At 51.4% G+C, this 20936-nt stretch overlaps 2 protein-coding genes and 1 long non-coding RNA gene across 5 annotated transcripts in view; 2 read left to right on the forward strand and 1 right to left on the reverse strand.

Moving 5' to 3' along the window:
* Nucleotides 1-521: 521 nt before the first annotated feature.
* On the forward strand, nt 522-9898 carry LOC141947745 (SRSF protein kinase 3-like). The gene is made up of 11 exons (XM_074879196.1): nt 522-567; nt 745-853; nt 1382-1469; nt 3731-3818; nt 4071-4177; nt 5794-5956; nt 7173-7249; nt 7696-7803; nt 8235-8304; nt 8388-8480; nt 9711-9898. Exons 1-11 carry the CDS (start codon nt 522-524, stop codon nt 9896-9898), a joined length of 1137 nt encoding a protein of 378 aa, XP_074735297.1.
* Nucleotides 1437-10696, reverse strand: LOC141947746 (uncharacterized). Of its 2 annotated transcripts, XR_012630246.1 has the most exons (4): nt 10279-10696; nt 9697-9777; nt 2344-2578; nt 1437-1766 (listed from the first exon to the last, which is right to left on the reverse strand). It is a non-coding gene; the product is annotated as an uncharacterized LOC141947746 (long non-coding RNA). The 2 variants fall into 2 exon arrangements; XR_012630245.1 differs by lacking the exon at nt 10279-10696 and having other exon boundaries at nt 9697-9801.
* A 578-nt stretch (nt 10697-11274) lies between these two features.
* SETD5 (SET domain containing 5) overlaps nt 11275-20936 on the forward strand; it is a 69857-nt gene continuing 60195 nt past the window's right edge. For both annotated transcript variants that reach the window (XR_012630222.1, XM_074878919.1), the window contains exon 1: nt 11275-11469. The gene's annotated coding sequence lies outside the window, so the exon portion shown is untranslated. The remainder of the gene's footprint in view (nt 11470-20936) is intronic.

A 20936-nucleotide genomic window follows, 5' to 3' on the forward strand; every position in this document is an offset into this window, starting at 1 on the left:
GTGGTGTCTAAAATGCAGGTTCTGCTTCACACCCATCCGGAGCGTGAGGCTGCTCCTGCCAGCGACAGCCCAGACGTGTCCCCTCCTCAGCTGGGACAGGGATGGGGAGCTGGTGCTTTCCCCGGCGGCGGGAGGGGATCCCGCAGTCCCCGCTAAGCCCCTGAAAATCCACACTGGGCACAGGGAAACCTGAGACTCCCACCTGGCCCTGGCCTTGGCCCAGCCACACACACTGCCAGGATCCCTGCGCGGCCCCAGCCTGCCAGCTTTCCTCTTCTGGCCTCTTAAAATAATCCCTGCCTCCGTGAAGTGCCAATAGTGTTTGTAACAGCCTGGTTCCAGGCGCTTGATGAAGCAGGTGGGAAGGAAGGAGGCGAGGGGACAGCAGGAGTAGAAGAGGGAATCAACGTGCGCAGCACGTGGCAGAGGTAGGGCTGCCCTGCAGCGTTCCAACTCTCTTTAAAGGATAAAAGTGCTGAAGATCGCACCACCGGTGCCAGTTTCTGCTGCGTTGCCAGGCCATGGAGCAGCGGGTGCAGGAGGAGGTGCCAGCAGCCCAGCGCACAGGTCAGTCCTTGGGCGTGCAGCTCCAGAGCTGAGATCGTGCCAGGCTCTTCCCAGGCCAGAGGAGGCCACCGGGATCTGTCCGGCCGTTCCTGCAGAAGGATGGTTGTCCTCAGCTGCTCTTTCAGTCCCAGAGCATTTAGAGAGGTCAGTAATGTCTCTTGGCGATGGTCCCTGCAGGAGGCCACCACCCCGTGCAGGAAGGAGAGGTGTTCAACATGCAATACCAGGCTCTGCACAAGCTGGGCTGCGGCGCCTTTGCCACCGTCTGGCTGTGCCAGGACATGAGGTGAGGGGCTAACGGCCTTTTGGGGTGCTGGGAACGGGTGGCTGATCTCCTGGGATGTGAGGTGAGGGGCTAACGGCCTTCCAGGGCACTGGGAAGCGGTGGGTGAACTCCTGGGCAGGCCCAGCCCCTCTCACAGAAGCCTGAAAGCACATCAGCGTCCCCCGAGCACAGGGAAACCTGGCAGCGAGATCGGTGGGGTGCAACGAGCAGAGCTGGTCTCCGGAAACCAGAGAACATAAATGAGATGGCATCAGTCCTTGCTCTGCACTGGTTCTTCTCATTTAGACCCTGCAGTACACATGCATTGACGTCTTCTCTCCAGCCCCTCACTGGTCCCTGGGGGGCAGCTGTGCTGCCAGACACCGGCACTGTCACCCACAGGCCCGGGGTGCTGCAGGGCAAGGCTGCTTGCAGGAGGGCAGCACCCTCCCAGGGGAGCCCAGTGCTGGGTGGCTGGGAGAAGGGGAGGTGCTGCTGGTTGGGGCCACGCCGGCATGCGTTGGCTGGCAGCTGTGATTCATTTCCCAGGAGGAAGAAACACGTAGCTGTAAAGGTCCTGAAAAGCAGGGAAGGCTTCGCTGAGGCTGCCCAGGACGAGGTCGCTCTCCTCCGCTGCGTATGTATCTTCTGGAGCTCTGTGCTTTGCTCCATGGGGACAGCTGCTGAGTTCGGGTCTGAGTATCAGCCTCATGGTCCCTTCTCCCTCTGGGTCTCAGTCTGAGGAGTTAGGTGGGAATCAGGAAAAAAACCAAACAGTTAGGGAATTCATAGAAATCACTCTGACTCAGCACTGGCCTCTGAAACAGGCACCTTCTCCTTCCTCCTGTCATACTGGAACATGCTGGCTGGGTCCCACTCGCCCTGTCAGCCCATTTCTTTCAGTTGAGACTGAAATCCAGCAAATAGGAGGAACCTGCAGAAAGATTAAGGCGGATAATCAACAGAAAAAGGTGGTAATGTTCTTAAGCAGGAGATGGGAGCGTGTCCACTGTATTTGTGTTGTTCCCAGGGCATTGCTCTATCACAACACTGATACTGAAGTAAAAGGAAGTATCTGGGGCGGGGGGGGGAAAGCAGGATGTAGCAAAAATGTGAGAAACATCTGAAGTCAGGCAGCTTCCTCCTGCCTTTGCTAATAGATGTAGTAATTAGGTGCCTGTATCTGGGTCTCAGCTAGTTGCCTTTGAAGATGGCTTGACCTGCTAGTTCTAGAAAGCTCATGCTTACAATTCTTCGAGTTTGCCTAAATACAAAGTTACATCAGCTTTAGATGAGTAAAAGCCATTAAATTTTGCATTTCAAATTACTCTGAGGCCTTTCTCCAACAGGTTTGAGAAAGGTTTAGTTCATACTTGTAAATCTGTAGGTCCCATCCAAAGGGACGTGAGCCAGACTCAGTGATGCAAGAGGAAGCACCAAGTGGCACTAATTTAATCAGAGGGCTGCTTTTCTACACATCAGCACAATCCTGCACACAGACTGAGCCTTACCCTTGATTTATTACTAATTCTCTCTGAAAGACACGCCTTCCCATTCAGCAGAATGCAGCTGCTTCCCAGGGCTGTTCCCACCGGTGCAGGGTGGTCGGTGCCTGCAGAGCTGCTGGGAGGGGTGATCTGGTCTCCACGGCTGCTCACCTCTTGTGCCAGCACAAACCTCCCCGCGCTGGTGCAGGCAGATCCAGCATCTGTACAACCTTCCAAACCAGAATCCCAATGGTTATAGCTGTGGAAAAAAAAAAAAAAAAAAAAAAAAAAAGAATTGCTGTAGCAGGATCAGCGCTTTGTGAGAGCTGGGGGTACCAGAGCACCTGTGCTGGGGCAGACCAAGGGTTCACCCAGCCCAGCACCCTGGGCCAGCAGCAGATATCCAGATGGGTGTAAGGACAAGCTAAGCACAGGGTGCTGCTTCCACTGAATGCTCCCCTGGCCTACAGCAGTCTCCAGCTGGAGATTTCTTGGGCCAAGGGTGATGCCTGTGTGGGCAGTTATTCTCAGTGGATTTACCTTCAAGAAACCTGCCCTGCTTTCCTGTGAGTCCATGCGGGCTTCAGCAGCCCCCTGTGACAAAAACTGCCACCAATTACCCACACACTGTGTCAAGAACCACCTCCTCTGCTTTGTTTTTGAACTTCCCAAGTGCTAGGTTTGATGCTCCCTTGTTCTTGTCTGAAAGATCTGTGTTCACCCCTTTCACTACCACTCTGTATCTTATAGATCTCTGCAGTAGTTGCCCAGAACTGGCCTTTTTTCAGCCCAAAGCAGCCCATTTCACTGGGTTCCTCCAGACATGGAAGCAGCTCTCTACCCCATAGGACAGGTATCCTTCGAGTGGTTGAAGACAACCACGAGGTCTCTGCCTCTCTGCAACCCTTTGTGAGAAATTTCTGAAGGGAAGGTGTGTTTTAAAAGGTGATGTCCCAGCCTGCTGCTCTTAGCCACCCCCGCTCTGAGGACAAGGAGCAGAGGCTGCGGAAGGACAAAGGAAATGGATGGCCATCGCCGCTGGGAGCTGTGGTCTTGGGGGAATCCCCTTCCAGCACAAGCAGGAGCACTTTCTGGGCCTGCATGGGATAGAATAAGCAGTGGGAAGTGTGCTAGACACTATTAGCAGGATCAGTTTGAGTTATTCGGAGACTGTAAGGGTGATGGTCCAACCTGGTCAAGAGCTAGACAACATACAGAAACTCATTCCTTGGTTAACAGACTCTGCTTGTGTGTTTGGAGCCTGGTTTTCCTGATGCTGCTTTCATGGGGTTTGTCATGAAGTACCAACTCCTGGAAGAGAAAGTCTGTAGAACGGGCTAAAACGGGTGCAAGATGTCCTTCTGCATATATATGTTTGTAATCGCAGCTTTCTTGGAATCCTCCCCCTCAGGTGAGCAGTATGAAGAAGAAGGACCGAGCAGGAGAAAACATCATCTGTTTGTTAGACGACTTCAGAATGATTGGAGAGAACGGCTTCCATATCCTTCTGCTGAGAGTGCTGCAGCTCTGGGTCAGCAAAGCCTGGGCCTGCCTCAAAGAGTCGCAGGATGGTGTAAAACCGAGCGCTGTGCTCCCATGAGGAGGATGAGCAAGGCACTAGCTATACTGGGGCACCTGGAGGCGGCTGGAGGGGAGAGGTTGGATAAGGAGATATTTGGCTGCTCTGGTGAAGGGCAGAAGGCTGGTGGTAGCATCTTCTCTCTGTTAGCAAATCCCTGACTCTTTCCCACATGTGTGCTTGGTGTTTGAGGCGCTGGGTCCTTCCCTGCGATGTCTGATGGATGACTACGCAGCCCAGGGACTGCCCTTGCCTTTTGTGAAAAAATCTTTACAGCAGGTGAGAATTTAGCTGGAATGGGGTGGGGGCACCAAGGGACTGTTTCTGGGAGACCCACTTTAATCTTCATCCCGGGGTCATCTGCCACAAACTCCACAGTATCCAGCCACGGGTAGCGCTGGTAGGTCCAGCAGCTTCCTGCTCGTAGCACCAAAGGCTGCTCGACGTCTCCCTCAGCGCTGGTGTCTTTCCAGGGCTTTCTAAATTGCTGGTTCAGCTGGCTGGTCCTCCACCCATGTTGAGGTTTTCCTGCTCAGAGCCAACTCTTCCTTCATCCCCTGTAAGGATGTGGTGTGCCGATCAAACAGAGCATGAAAACTGCGTTTCTTATGCATTGGCTGGGAATAGCTAAGGAATGGGAAACCTGAGTGAGGCCTCCGAATAGTTAAAATTACATTTTGCCTTTCATGCTGAGATTTATCAGAAGTCTGCACACTTGCCAAGATGAAGATTTGCTACCCTGATTCCTGTGCCCTTCTAGGGAGACTAAGAAAGAAAACAGCTTCCTCCTTCATCCTCTATTCTGGAATAGCCTCTTCTTCCTCTAAAGAAGCTCCATTAACACCTGAATAAGTTACACAAAAATGCAGTGGCATTAATCTCTGTGCCCCATTTCACACCCAAGCCTTTTGCTTGATCCATTCCCTTATCTGCTTTAATTGTAAAATCTCAGAATCTTTTTTCCCGCTTCAGATCAGCTCTGGGGCAGTATTTACTTCTGATTCATTCCAGTTTAGCTACTTAAATCTTTCCCCGTGTTTCATAGTTACCATTTAAGGTTGGTTATTTCCCTGGGGCTGGTGTTCATCCCAGAATAGAATTTGATAATACAGAGAGTATTTGCCAGCCCTTTATGACTGACCAGAGTGTTTAAAAAACAAATGTAACTCTCCCAGTAGCCTTTTCGCTGTTATTGATTTCTGATAGCAACTGTTTCTCTCTGGTGGGCGTTGTTTATCTCTCCCCCATGACAGGCCAGACTCTCCCTGCTCTGTCGTAAGCCATTCTCTCCCTACATGGCTCTCCTGCATGGCTCTCAAGTCCTCTCTACACACACTCACTCATGGTCTCTCCCTCCTCCTGTCTGGGTTGTGCTGCACCTCTTTTTCTTTCCTTGTACGATGGGATGCCCTCCTGTGCCATGTCACTCTGTAACTGTCCCCCAAGCCCAACTTCCACTGGAATGATAATCAGCAGGCAGGCAGGGTGGTCCAAGGATGCTACAACCACACAAACAGGAGTGATTTTCCAGAGAAAGTTCAGCTTTGTGACTGCAATGCCTCCTCCTAGCCCCAGCCTCTTTCCACCTTCCCGGGCTTGCCCATCCATGCTGATCTCTGTGGCTTTTCACGCCACCTTCTGCTGCGTGTCACCCTCACCTCCCCAAACAACCCCGCTGGGCTCCCCGGGCCTCCTCTCACTCGGCATGCTGAGCACGGGAGGCTCCGGCTGTGCAATGAAACAATTCCTTGCAGATAGTTTTCATCAGTGCTCTCTCCCTTCCGTGCCAGAACATCCACAACTTGTGTACCCACAGTGCCTGACTGGTCGGGGGGGGCAGGGGAGGCTGTGGGGACCCTCGCGTTGCTGACGTGACTCGCTGCCTGCTCGCCCAGGTGCTGGCAGGGCTGCACTTCCTGCACAAGCGCTGCCGCATCATCCATGCGGACATCAAACCGGAGAACGTCTTGCTCTACGGATGTGACAAAAGCCTCCAAAGGCTTCAGCCCGATATGTTCGACTGCAGCCAGAGAACAGATCTGAGGCTAAAGAGATCAGGTGAGCACTCCAGGGTGGTTTTAACAAGAAAAGGGACTTGTGTGTTTACCGCCAGGAGGGAAACAGAGGCAGCAGGTACAGATATCTTAGGAATAAGTTCCCATCTCCTACATGGCCGGTACAAAACAGCGCAGCCAGCTTATGCTGCTGAGAGGCCTCTCCTGTCTCTGCTTAATACAAACATTGGGCTGAGTGGCTACAAGCTACTCAGGGCACCTACAGAATCGTGGTCTTGCAGGTAGGTTTGTGTGGAGGACAACAACAGATCTCAGGGAACTGTTAACAGCCCCACCACGACCTCAGAGCTCATTCTTACGGCTTTAGGTACAGGATAGTTCCCTTGTGTCCAGTGTTTTCAGCCGCTGAAAGGTTTACATACAAAATGGTTTGATCAGGAAGCTGCATGACACTTCTCCTCTTTATTTCCCCTATTTCCGAGGTTTGTGGGAGACTTGTATGTACTGCTAATCTTCAGGGCCTTTGGAGACATAATTTATTTGCAGAGAATGGTGTGAATATTGAATAAGATGTAGGGCTGGAGAGTTTCTCGAGAGATCAGCTCATCTCCCAGCAATGAGACCCTTTATATTATCCTCACACAATGTTCTCCCATGAGCATTTCTCCCATGACAGTGCTGTTTTGTCTCTCAAACTCCAGGGCAATCAGGGAATGCTAAATTAGTGACTGAGTCTTTTGCTTGGAGCAGAAAAGCATAATATTAGGCACAGACTGACAGCTCACTGTAAAGCAGTAAACCAAAAATCACCCTTTTCCGGGGTCATATGAAAATGTAACCTTTACGGTGCTTGCCAAGCAGGCTGTGTCCAAGGTCCGTGACAGCCGGGATTGCTCAGGGCTAAGGAGGCATTACAGATGTTTTGTGTCTGACTAGTGCTGGTAGAATGTGTTCTCCTCTGGGCCCACAGTAATTTAACCTCGGTGCGAGAGCCTTGCAGCAGCACAGGAACACACGGTCACACCGCTCCACGCCAAGCTACTGTCCTCCCAAACACCCTCTTCGATTTTGACTGGATACCAGCTCTTCCTCTGTGTTTCCTCAAAAACCAGTGGTGGCATTTTATTGATTATAAAAAGCATTTTAGGACCTTTTAGGCTGAAAAACTTCAAAGGCAGGCATTCATGCCTCTCCTGTGGTAAGTGATGCATAGCTGTTGGTTTGCAAAGACCCGATTTCTCTCTGTTCTTTCCATCTAGGAGGTGATCGATTGGAAGAATCTGATTTAATGAGCATAGAAGTGAAAATTGCAGATCTGGGCAGCGCATGCTGGACAGTGAGTCTTGCTCTGAGTCTCAGTCCCATGATGATATGGGATGCTGTGTGCTTCCTTCCATCCCACCCTGCTTGTCTGTCCTTTTACAGCTGAATAGCTATTTCAGTGTGCTGAAGAAATGCTGATTTCGGGGGGTGTTATATTCAGCACTCCCAGCTCTGAGCTGGGCACTGTACTCCTGGAGACACTGCCAACTTTAGACATTTCTTCAGCTTGCAGTTAGTCCCTACAATTGGAAATTCAAAACCACGTTCAGCGCTGGGAGATAAATTCACCCTGGTGTCAGTGGGGCCAAGAACGTGCCTGCCGTGCCCTGCGCAGAGTTCAGAACACGTATTCGGTTCTGCCCCGCAGTGTCCTCCTCGCTCTGCGGGAAGCACGTGAGCACAAGTGTTGCTGTTACTCGTTTCCGGACGCTCAGCAAAGGGAGTTTGTTTCTGTTTCAGTACAAGCCGTTTTCCAAGGAGATACAGACCCAGCCCTACCGTGCCCTGGAAGTGCTTCTTGGATTAGACTACGGCACTCCCGCGGATATCTGGAGCACAGGCTGCCTGGTAGGAGCAGGGACAACGCTGTGCGTGCGCAGGAGGTGACTGACACTAACGGGCCAGGGGCAGCGCGTCCGCAGCACCCACCTACACACACTGCACTTAAAGCAAAACTTCCTTGCTGAGAAGAAAAATGGGGCTGTCTGCACTCAGGCACTTTGGAGTGAAAAATATGCTGCTGCTGAAACTCTTTAGTTAACGCTGTAAGGCAATTTATACTCCACGTACGTTAACTCGTAGGCTTGACTGAATCAGGCACATACATCCTGATAGAGCTAAAGGTGCTGTCTCACCATGGTACAGATCAAATCAGTGTGAATATTTCCCTATTTTAGGATCAGTTTTATGTGATAAGATAGGGAAATCGGTGCTATCAGTTAATGGGGCAGAAAAACTCCAAGTCCGTTAGTGAATTAACAATGCGACTCCATTTCTAGGCATTTGAAATGGCAACTGGGGAGCGTCTATTTGATCCTCAACCTGGGAAATATTTCTCCAGAGATGATGGTAGGACTCCATCAGTTTTATTCATTTCACCGACAGAAGTGTCACAATTATTGTATCTAGATGTGTTTTCCCTCTCTGTCTAGATCATGTTGCTCGTATTATTGAACTTCTGGGAAGAATTCCTCCTCAAATTGCTTTCTCCTGGAACAAGTCAACAAAATTTTTCAGCAGGCCAGGTAAGAATTGGAGTAAGTTTACTCTAAAAATCACTGTGGGTCTCTGACACACTCCTGCTCAGCTCACACTGAAAACCCCCAAAAGTTCTGTTACACAACGCAGGCTACAAGCAGGGACAGAAGACAAGTGGAGACTGCATAAAGAGCAGTAACACTCCCTGCCCTGCCTACCTTTGCAATCTAGGAGTGTTCCAGGAACGAATGCAAAATCCTGAAAAACGGTCATAGCAAACACCCAACAAGGAAAACATTTCCATTCCTTCTCCTTTGGATTTGGAAAGAATGGAAATAGGAACAGGAAATAGCTACATGCCAGGAAGGCTGAAGAGTGCGTAACTGGCTGGATTTCACCCGTTCACTGGCAGGGAACAATGATGATCAGGAATGGGACACTCATATCCGTGGCTGCTATATTTAGTCTTCTGACCCAACTGTAACAACTCTTCTGCTTTATTCCCCCCAATTCCTTTCCCTTTGACTCATTAAGCTGGAAATCTTTGTCTCTGACTTCAAGGCATCACAACTCCATCCTGCAATTTAGTCTATCCTCCTCTTTCTCTGCCTTCACGCTCACCCACCCCAGCCTACCCACAATTCAGTCAATGTTGAGCCCTTGACCCATGCTGCAGTTCAAGAAGCACCTCACTGCACATTCACATCCCTTGTTCACACTCATTCCTTCTATGGTGCTCAAAAGAAATGAGTCAAAACTAGTTCCTGGTCTATATTCATTCTCCGTGTGAACCAGACTGGCCTGACCACACATGCCTAACCTGAATCACTACATTTACACCATGTACTCCTGGGGACAAGGATAGCTCCTCAGTCAGTAGTGACACTCTTCTGGGCCCTGCTAGCAGGCAGAAAACAAATTTAACACTGGTGTTTTGCAAGCTCTGGCACTGAAATGGCCTGATGCCAACAGGCACAGGGAACAAGCAGCAACAGCTCTGGCATGGCTGTTCTGGCAACACTCTGTCACTCTTGGCATGTTCTCATTGAAGAACTACTCAGCAATGGGGAGACCTAACACTGGCTTGGAAAGGTGATTTCTGAGAAACACCCGAGAGCCAAACCTGCAAGGGCAGGTGAAGCATATAGGGAGGAAGATTCAAAGGTGAAGGAAGGGACCCTTCAGGGTGGTTTGGATGAGTTGTGCGAGGTGAGGGGCGGTAGTCTCTCAGTCCTGCAAGTGTAATTAAGGTACTGTCCTTACACTGTCTTTGCTAGGTGCTCTTCTGCGCATCTCCAGGCTTTCCCCCCGCAGTCTCCACAGCATCCTGGTGGACAGACACAACTGGAAAAAACACGAGGTTACCCCCTTCACCAGCTTCCTCCTGCCCGCGCTGCACTATGCCCCCGAGCGCCGCGCCACAGCCGCCCAGTGCCTGCACCACGCGTGGCTGAGCGCCCCGTGAGCGGCACCTCGCCCCCGGCCCTGCGGGGGAACTGCCGCCCCTGCCCGGCAGCTCCCGCCACGGCACCTGCACCGCCTCTCCCCCGCTCCCCGCCCTCCCCTCAGCTCCGCAGCCCCGCCGCAGCGGCCGGGACCGCCCCTCCCGCGGGGGTGGCGGCGGGGGCCCGGGCGGGCCGCCATGGCGGGAGCGGCGGGCGCTGCGCACAAGATGGCGGCGGGGCCGGGCCGTCCCTCAGGCGTTGGCGGCCGCTCGCCCGCCCGGCACCCCCGGCGCGCGGCACAGCCTCTTCCGAGCGATCCCAGCAGCGGGAGGGGGCCGCCAGCCTGACTCCCCCAGCACGTCCCGCGGAGCCGTGGCGGGTGCGCTCCCCCGCCGCTCACCGGAGACGCGGGCACCAGCACGGGAAAGAGCCCCCCGGCTGGGCCCAGCGGGTCTCGGCCCCTCCTTCCCGCCGCCCCTCCCGCCGAGAGGCCGCTCCTCCGCCTCACGCAGCCCCGCGGTCAGCGCCCCGCGCCCTTTGTCTAGGGCCCGGGGGACGGAGAACCAGCCGGCCCACGCTCCAGCGCTGCGCTGGCCCCTCTTCCCCCCACCCCGCTGAGGGGGCGCGGCAGTCCCGGCGCATCCTGCCCGCGGGGGTGGGGGGGGTGGGCAGCCGCCGGGGCGGAGCAGCTCGGTGGCGCCGCGCTCCGCCAGGCCCGACGGGGAAGCACCGGCGGCCACGGAGGGATCGCGCCCGCGGCGGGTTAGGGCGGCGGCCGCGCTGCCCCTCCCGGCCCCCTGAGGGGACCCCGGCCCAGCGGCCGCCCCCTCCCCTCGCGGCGCGGACGTGCCGAGCGGCAGGCCCCGCGTCCCCGCGCATGCCCTCTGCGCCCCCCTGCCTTCCCCCCTCCTCCCGCCGCCCCGGCCCGCGCATGCGCGGCGCAGCGGCGGCTGCCGCCCAGGAATCCCGGCCGGCCGCCCGCGCCGCCCCTTCTTTCTGCCACGTGTCCCGACGCGGGAGTTACCCCGCGGAGCGCGGCGCCTCGGCGGGGGCGGTGACGGACCGCGGCAGCCCCGCCCCTCGGCACGTAGCACGGCTCGGCCGGCAGCCACTGTCGCAGCCCGCCCCGGCTGCACCGCGGCGACGCTGGCGGCCGCCTACCCGCCTCCCCGCCGCCTTCCCCTCCGCCCGCTGACTGGCAGCTCTGCGCGCCAATGGGACGCCACAACCGTGGGGCGAGCGGCGGGGCGGACGCGCGGCTCCCAATGAGGCGGGGCCGGGCGGTGAGGCCACCAATGGCAAGCGTGGGCGGGCGGGGCGGCGGGAGGCCCGGCGAGGTGGGGCGTAGCGCCGTGGCAGCCAACGGGGAGCGGGGGTGGGCGTGTCCGGGGCGCCCCTGGCGCCGGCGCCGGGGATCCCCGTGCGCCCAGTGCCGTTTCCGCCCGGCCTGGGGAGAAGCCGCCGCTACTGCTGCCAGGGGGAGGGGCCGGACCCGCTGCCGAGGGCTCGCTCCCGCCGGCTGCCCAGGAGACGCCGTGGCTCTGAGCCGGGCCTAGTGCCGCTGCAGGGGCCCGGGGAACGGGCCGGCCAGGTAGGCGCGGGCGGGCGGGCGGGGACCGGCCGTGCCCGGCGGTGGGGCTGGCGGGAGGGAATGCCGGGGCGGGAGGGCGGGCGGCCGCGGGGGGCTCCCGGCGCGGGCCGCGGCCCGACGCTCCGCCCTGCCCTGCCTTGCGGGCCCGGACGTCAGGGCCCCGCCGTGGCAGTGGGGCAGCGGCCCGGGAGGCCCGACCCGAACCGGCGGGGGAGAGGCCCGGCCCGGCGGCGCGGGCCATCATGGCGGTCCCGGTGGTGCGCTCCCGCCCGTGGCGGACGGGTTCGGACCGGTGGTGGCAGGGCCGGGGCTGGGGCCGGGCCTGGCCGCGGGGCTTTGTCGGTGGAAGCGAGCGCCGGGGAAGCCCCGCTGCAGCCCGGCCTGTTCCGCTCCCCCTTTTTTTCCCCCCCTTATTGTCCCGGAGGGGCCTCGGGGGTCGTTGTCCTTCTCGGGGCAGCCTCCTCCGGGCCACCGCTGCCTGTCCCCGCCGCCGCTGCCCGCCCCGAGCTGCCGGCCCCTCCGGGCCTCGGGGGAGGCGGTGTTTGACCTGCATTTTCTGCTTTCTCATGGTGCCCGTGCGGCGTCTTTCCCCCTGTAACCCCCCGCTCCCGGCCCGCCCGGTGCTGGTGGCTGCAGCGCGGATTCTCCTGCATTTCCTCGTCCGTCACGCGTGGCCGCCGCGGGGTGGGTTCCTGGCCCGCCCTGCCCGCCCCCCCCCCCCCACCTCCCATCTCCCCCGGCCCCGCTCCGACCCCCGCCGCCTTCTCTCTGACGGCACCGGCAAGGTCACTGTCGCCCGGCGGCTCGTCCTTGGGTGCCGGTGACCGGAGTTCACCGCCGGGTCGGGCGGGGAAGCGGCGGCGGGCAGCGTCTCGCCGGCCCCGGGGGGAGGGAGGGAGGCGAGGTGCGAGGCCGCGTGTGGCCCTGGGGAAGCGTGGAGACGGGTGTAGCGGCGGGGGGGGTCACAGCCGCTTCCCGGCCCTGTCCCCGTGCTCCTTTGCCAGAAACTAAGATCCCCCGGAGGGGGGTGGAGGAGGGGGGGGGTCTGCGGAGGGCACGGGGTGCTGCAGGGCTGCGGTGGCTGCTGCGGGCTCTGGCCATGATGTAATGGGAGCGGGGAGGGTCCGGCCGGGCCAGGGCGAGGGGCGAGGGGGCCAGTGCCTCCCGCTTCTGCCAAGGGGGCAGCGGGGTCTCGAACAACTTGCTGGTGCTGTCCGGTGGTGTGCCGGTGCAGCGTGGATTTCAGGCGGTTCCTCCCCCACCCTGACTGGGTGTTACTGCCAGAACCTAAACCCAGAAAAGGAATTTCCTATTTCTGCAGTAGAAATAGGAGATTCCCCTTTTCACTTGGATAGGAAATACTAGGATTTTATTTTTTTTTTCTTCTTGTGGTTGACCCAGGAAGTCATCTTGTCGCCAGCCTTCTGGGTTTTTTTGCTCTAGAGGTGCAGGGAGGAGGGTGTTGCTTTGCTCTGGATCCTGTGGGTAAGCGTTGAAGGCAGTGACAGCAGCTGCTGTTGGCTCTGGAGCTCTGGTTGCTATGAGAGAAGCTTCAGTAGACTTGGCTGCTATCTCCAGGGAAGGACAGCAGAGCAGCCTCCATTAGTGTGGTGGTGGAGAGATGACTGGCTCATGTTCAGCAAAGGGCTTTACTTTTCGGGCCATTTCCACAGGTCCAAAGCAGAAGTGGGGATACGGTTTGGTCCAGTGGGACAAAAACCTACAAGGTGGGTTTCATTGCTGTTAATGGAATTGCATTAAAGTGTGGGCTGGAAACACTGAGTTACCCTTTCCAGATATTTTGGTCCGTGTGAAAAGTAGGACAGGGAGAATTGATATGATCTTTCTGTTAAGTGCAGGCTGCAGTCGTGTCTGTCTTGAACTCCCGTCTCCTTTCCAGCCAGTAACAGAGCCAGATGCTTTTCTTATTGTTTGTATGTCTCCTTCCTCCCCTTCCATCGCCTGGGCCCCACTTGCCTTATTGACTGGAATTTCTGCTGTGTGCAGTGGGTGTGTGCAGCAGACACCAGCCTGCTAGTGCTGAGGAGGGATTTTTCCATTCACAGACCAGGGAACAGTCAAAATAAAGGCCCGGTTCAACTTTGGGACTGGAAACAGAAAGCAGGGAGAAGACTTTCCCTCTGCTGCAGAGTAAAATTTATCCTCTGCGCTTCTTAGGTGGTTGTGTGTCAAAATGTATAGAAAATGCTGCTCTGCTGTGGAATAGGGAGGTGAAACTCCTGTGAATAATGGGGAAGATTCCGCTCTTTCAGTTGACTCAAATGCTTGATGAAGGAACAGTTTGCAGGAGGCCATTTTTGACGTGACTATGTATTGTGGAATCTGCCAGCTTCTATCCACACTTTGTCTACTTGACTGCAATAGCTTCCTTTTTTTTTTTTTTAAAGGAAGAATGAGTGCCTTTCTTAACTAACCAATTGGCACTGGCCGCTGTCTGTATGATATTGTGTTGTCAGGTTGGAGCTATCAGCATATTCCAGTGCATTTGTTAAAAGATGAAACTGTTAGTTGAGGTATGCGGTATGGGAAAGGGGAATACATTAGCATGAGAAAACAACTGCTGTCTTTGTAAACTAACACCTATAATGGGGAGCCCCTTACCCTGGCCTGAGTTACCAACTCAGAATTACTATGAGCTTGAAGCAGAAATTCCAGGACCAGAATAATGTGAGAGAGATTAAAATATATGCCCTTAAATCCGCTTGACTGGCAGCAGTCGTGTGGTAGATGCCAAACTCTGAGTAGCTTTTATATTTGAGAATCTGTAGCACCCGAATTGTTTCACAAGGTGGGGTGTGCAACTTCTAACCCACCTAAAATGCATCTGTCACTGGGGCTGAATGTGGTATCTGCTGCCTGGCATGGAGTGACATAGCAACAGCAGTGAACTTGGGATTCTGTGAGTATGAAAGCTAGCTCCTTGCTTTAATAAATACAGCAAGTGATCTTCGTGGCCCCTTAGTCTTTGTTTACAGTCTCTCTGTACAGTGTTTACAGTCTCTCTGTATGTTATAATGGGGAATTAGTCTGCTGCCTTGCATCCTGTTGAATAACTGGCACTGCTCTGACAAGGCCCCGGCCTTTCGTTTTACTGTCATATCCAAAGTGACCTGAAAGTAATATTCCTTAGATAATGTGTGAGATTTCCCCACCTCAAGGTGGGGCGGTGAAATCCCACATATGTTTAAATCCCTGTTTAGGAAGAGGACTCAGTTATAGCCAGATCTTATTTGGAAAAGTAATAGGTCAAAGTTGGAAAAACTCATAGGAAAGAGAGGGCATTGAACTGGCATCTCAAAACGTGCAAAGGTTTATGCTTTTTTTTCTGGGGGGAAAAAAACAACCAACAGCCATCGACTTAAATTTTCCAAATGTTTCCTGAAGTAAAAAAAAAAAAAAGGATATTTGATTCAAACTCCCAGGTGCAGAGCATGCGAGGAGAACTAAACATGTGATATCCCAGCCATGTAATTTATTAGTCTGACTGGTCTATTCTTTCTCCCATTTTGGATGATCAGACGTTTACAAACTTGTTTTGAATGATGTGATGAGATAAAAATGTTTCTATCTGGTCTGGCAATAGTAAAATAAACGTAATGAGTGTTCAGAGGTTTGAAAATTCAAAAATCATTGTTCTCAAGGCAATATCACTATTACAGAAGCATATTTGTGCTCTTACTCTGGTGCTGCTTGTGTGTGTAACACTGAAATCTTGTGTTATGTGCAGTGTATAAGAAAGGTTGCAGTAGGCAAAGGTTTTTGTACGTGTACAAGATGTAGTAGCAGTACTTCAGTTGAAAGTGTTAAATGTATGCTTAATGTATGGTATGTGAGATACTAGGTCTCAGTTGCCCCTGTGAAACTTAAGCTGCTATTTGATTTTAAAATAAAGACTTTGTTGCATTTTACTTGTCTATGTAGGTTTTTTTCCTCTTCTAAATTAAAAGAAAAATAGCTATGGATGTTAAAGCTGTTAAAGATTCTACAGCCAGTCTTTGGCTTCCGTGACTGACTTGTGGCAAGAGATGGTGCACAGTAAGTTTACACTTATATTGTTAGAGACAGTTTTGTATAAATTTGGCTTAGCCTAAACCTTTTGCTTATTTTGATCATGGAAAAAGCCCCAGACTGTAATGCAGCAGGAGTTCAACATCTTGAAACTGTGGGAGCCGAGATTATTTTTTTCCACTTTTTTTAATTCCTTATTGAAGTTGCTGGGGGTTTCTTGGTTTGGTTGTTAGTTGTTTTTTTGTTGTTTGTTTTTTTTTTTTTTTCCACAGGATTTGCTATTTTGGTGGCAATTTTCCAGTATTCCTGTAGCAAATCAGCCGAGCGGTGGCCCCTGTCCCTGCTGAGCAGGGAGAATGTGCAGTGCTCCTGGCCTCCCCGCTGAGCTCACGCAGGGGTGGGACTTGCTAAGCTGCTGAAATCGCAGCTAATGCCCACTGAGCATGCTGAGAAACAGTTTTTCAACTGCTCCTAGTTTAAATTTTTTTTTCTTCTATAATTAGCAAAGATGCTCTTTGTCTTGGAGGATGATCTACGCGACAAATCAGGAGATTCTTGTTCATCGTCCCCCTTCCCCCTTGCCCGAGCTAGTGGTGAAGTATTATTTTCCTGTAACAAAAATAGCTAAAGGGATTTTTCCCTCACTTCAACTGATGAGTCTGAACTTGAAAAGCTGTAGCCCAGAAGAAGAAATCTGCAGTGAATAATAGCCTTAATGCTAGTTTTTGTTGCCACAAGCCCTATAGGAGCGTCAATATTGTTGTTTAAATTGTAAATCTGCAACTTTCTGATCCTTAAATCTAATTTAAATGCTTAAACAGTAGAACAAACAAATTATATTTTTAAATAATAAATTTTAGAAAGAAAAGCTTTCTTGGTGAGTTTTATTTTCCTTCTACCAAACACACACAAAACCCAATTATTTTAATGAGCAATATGGGAAATATTCAGAAAAGTGTGCTGATGTGCTCAGACTTCAAGGTGGAAAAATGTGGGAGGACTTGTCAGCAGTCTGAGTGGCAAGCTTTTAGTGAGCAGGAGAAGTAATTTCTTTTGTGGTCAGGAATCTAATAGTCCCACATTCACCAAACATGAAAGAAAAAAGGGGGAATGAAGAGGGAGGAACACAGAAGAGTGGCATTGAGAAATAGTCAGGAATTTGGCTTTTAGAGTGAAGTTTAGAAGTGATCTGTTGTTTATGCTAAAGTTTAATCCTTATAAACTTGATAACGTAGACAGGTCTTGCATTCCTCCCCAAGGGTCATGGAAGGGCTAAGTTTAGCAAAGGGGAGGTATCCCAAGCAGTCAGATCTATGCAGTTTTCAAGGCAGCAGACTTTTTTGCTTATTCATCCTGTTCTAAATGAGCTTAGTTATTTTTTCACTTACAAGCAGCCTTTTGAGACAGAATGTGAGTTTTTAAAACCAAAATGCTTAAGCCCTAAAATATTTCAAAGTAATTTCAGAGTAGAAAGGTCACGGTGCTTTTGATGTGTTCATATTTAGAGCATGGTTACAATTGCAATCATACACATTGACAAGAAGATATTGTCTGGATTTGGTAGCTGCTCATTTAGTGACTCAGGCTTATTCCTGTTGTCCTTACGGAGCTTGTACCAGGGTTTTCTTCTGCAGCCTTGCTGATTTACAGGACAAAACTTTTTCAGTGACTGTGCCAGCAGCCCAGAAGACGGTTTGAAGTTCTGATACTGGAAAGAATCCTCTTGACTTTGAAGTGAGCAGTTTGAAATGCAAGTTGTTGATAGGGAAGGCGTGTGAGACCCGGCCATCAAACTTTTTAACAGAACATGCCTGCTGATGGTGATGCAGTAAAAGGAAGGAAAAAAAAAAAAGTCAGGATGCAGCTTGGAGTTTTAGTTTGTTAGTGTCAGATAATGCAGTCTCTTGGTTTTGCATAGACTTTGAATCATGAAAATAAGTGGCCGGAGGATTGTGTTGCATGGAAATATTTGGATAAGGAAGCCCATGTAAGACAGTGTTGCTCAGACTGGAGGAGGGAAAGACGCAGCTTGCTTCTGGGAGCAGAATATGGGAGCTGCAGAGGTGATAGCTCGTAGGAGGATGGGACTGGGAAGACAGACTTCTCATCACAGCTCCAGGTAGTGCAGAGAATAGGAGCAGAGGAGTATTTTTCAGCGTGGCCCTGTCTCCTAGCTCTGCCTCTGCCCAAATTACATCTTTCTGGCAATGCTTTCAGTCACTCTCTAGGACTGGTACCCCTTTCAGGATGCTGGTGTGGAAGCATTTCTCAGATGTTTTTATTGGAGAGAGTGAGGAGGTGGGAACTTATCCATGCTTGTAGGCAGGAAGGAAATACACTGGGAAAAGTTTGAGAACCAGTGATTTAGGAAACTGAAGTGCCCTGGGGGTTCAGCATGGAGCCCTTAAAATAGTTAGCATGTCTCAACCTGGGTTGCAGTATCAATTTATAGATACTTGGAAGAATATGTGAGCCTTTTGCATTCATGTGGCCTTTAACTAAAGACACTAAAACAAATTATTTCCTGTGTTATGGTGGCATTAGGTTGGAATAACTTATAATCATGCTGCAAGAATGCTTTCAGTAATGTGGCTGTAGATTAACTTTTGCCACAGCAAAGATCTGGAAGCTTCCTGTATAAATAGAGCTGAAGTGAACCTTTGAAGAGAAGACGACTGCTTGATCAAGTTAAGTATGCTCTGCTTGACTGTAGAGGACACTGGCTTTCTGATGCAAAGTCCTCTTGCAGTTTCATGAATTTCAAGGATTCTGGAGTTCAAGATGCCCTGGAGGTTAATAGGGAACAAGGATACTTGTAGGGTGAAAGTCAGGTTCTGAGCTTGCCACAAACTGGCTTTGTTGTGCAGTTCTAATATCCACCTCAGGGTTTGCTTGTATATGGAAATGTGTGTGTTAAACTGGAATGGGTGTCTGTGATGCACTGTATATTCTTGATACAGCTTTGTGCAGGTTTTTGGTGCGCACTAGTGATACTGTTCCGTGGCAATTCAAGCTGACCTAACGTGCTGCTGCCACAGTCCTGCTCTCCTTCCCACTTTTGGCTCTCTTCTGGCACATGTTTGCCGCAGTAGTGAACTATTCAGGAAGGCCACCATGACGAAAAACAAGTGCATTTCATTTTTGGAAGTAAGAGTTTTCTGCTGGCTTCTGCCTGAACTGCTCGACTGTGGGGTCAGGTTAGCACCAGTGCAAAAAGGGATGGGGAGGCTGTGCTGAAGCTGTGCCAACTGAAGTCAGCTTGAAACTATTGCAGAACTGCACCCTGCGAGTGAGGTTACTCCGGGTGAAGTTACGCGAGACAGCTGAGTACATCCCACAGCTCTGCTGCTGAATGGGGGAAGTTTTGCTCCCCCTTCTTCTCCTACCCAACGGGGCGTTCTGCCTTTTCTGTTTGCCAGCTCTGGTTCTTGTTGGATCCCTTTTCTGAACTCCTTCAGCTTGCTAACCCAGCAGAAAGCTACATTGGGATTATTTTATGTTTTGGTTTTTGCTGGATTATTTTTTTGCCAAGATAGTGAACTGAATTGGCTCACCAAAAGATTTGACAAGCATCCAGAGCCCTCACAAAATAAATAGGGGAGAGCATATGGGTGGAAGTGCAGAGGATGTGGTGGGGACCGGAGAAGGGGAGCAGGCTCTCCGCCTTTCGGTGGCTGCACACAGTGTGGCCAGCTCAGGCTGTCCCTGTAACTTCACACTCCTTTTAAAGGAGAGTGCTCACCACACAGTGGATAGTAGCCCAGTCTGTGAAGCGGTGGGTTTGTGCCCTTGGTTGCTGTGCGTAGAGAACTTTCTTTAGATGAACATAAGATTTTTCTGCTTGAAAATTTGCGGTGTAGTCTTTTTTTCGCCTGCTCTTGTTTGCTTGGGAAGCTGGTCAGGTGTGAGTTTTAATGTAGGCTTGATCTGTGATGGTGGAATGGCGTTATAACCTACACATGGTGCTTAACTGTTTCAAACCAACAAATTCTTGTAGGTATATTTTTGCAGAAAGTAAATACAGCAGAGAGTGGAAGTGATGTCTTATTTTGAAAGATGGCAAAATGTTACTTAGTATGCAGTTGTTACAAATCTGTGTAAATACTACACCATAGTCCTTATCCTTTTTTTTTTTTTAACCTTGGAATTAGAAAGTCTTTACTTTGCATTTACTTGCCAGTCGTTATGACTTGAGAGAGATCCAGGCATGCAGAAAATTATGAATTACTGAGGATACATTGTCAATCAAATTATAAAAAAGTAGTAGTAAAGAAAAAATAACGTGAATTCTATCTAGCTTTGCTGAAAATGTATACAGACATGAGTGTGACTGGAACAATGCAAAAATTTAATTCAGCCAAGGGCAGTTGCAGCAGAAACTTGAATCCTGTTTCTTTAATATGGAACACTTTGTTATATAGCAGCATATATTTGAAACAGAGCAGTTGTCTGTGTGCTGCAAATCCCAGTGTGTGTTGCTCCGTCTGCTCACTGTGTGTTGAGGCTTTTAGTTTTGTACCTAGTGAGACTATTTGGTCCAGTAGAATCTGAGACAGCATTTTGGCTGTTTGAGTTTGAATAAAGTTACTTAAATGTTAGCATGTTGTGACATCTCCAAATGCATATTGCTGTGGAGAAAATTCATGTTGGGCATGAGCAGTATGTCTCATAAGCAAGAAACCTCATCTGTTGTGAGGGTAATCCTTTATTTAATTAAAATCTTCACAAATAGCCCCAAATCAATCATGTTGCAGTAAAGGAACTAAGCAGATTGTATTGGCTGTGTTATGCTTCACAGCCGATAGCAGTTGTTCTGACTTTGCAGCATGGTAGCTGAGTACCCGCGTGAGCAGGAGGGTGACATGTGTAGGTAGAGTTCTCTGTACTTCGTCTGAACGGTTGTGTCCACAGATAAGTATCCAGGGTTGGGACACATCCTTTATCTGACGGTGGCCGGGCAGAAGGTGGAAGGTTGTACTAATTAGTAGATGTTGTATTTTGGGGTATGCCATCCCAGACCTGTCTCTTTAAGGAAGATCTTTGCTGAGATTAAAACTACGACTTGAGAGATACGTAAAGGAAATGCCTTAATGCTGCCCGCGATGGTCCTCTTTGGAGAGGTGGTTCTTGGGTGCTCTGCCTGATGTGGGTGGCACTTGGATGCCAAAGTCCCAAGCTGATGGCATCCTTTACACACCTGTGGAAATCACTGTTAGAAGAGTGGTGCTTGTTACCTTTCCAGCTTAGCTCCTGAAACACTTGGAGGACAGTGTGTGTCAGAGAAATTCCAGAAGCAGAGCATGGGAGTGCTTGCATCAGGCAAGTCCACTCTTTGGTGGGTTCTCTTCAGCCACAGAGGGTTCAGAGTATCCTTTAGGAAAAGTTCAGATACAGAATTTGTAAGAAGATGAAAAATTCACAGACTGGGAAAAGACCTT

The sequence above is a fragment of the Strix uralensis genome, chromosome 10 (assembly GCF_047716275.1).
Source record: "Strix uralensis isolate ZFMK-TIS-50842 chromosome 10, bStrUra1, whole genome shotgun sequence".
NCBI classification, from domain to species: Eukaryota; Metazoa; Chordata; class Aves; order Strigiformes; family Strigidae; genus Strix; species Strix uralensis.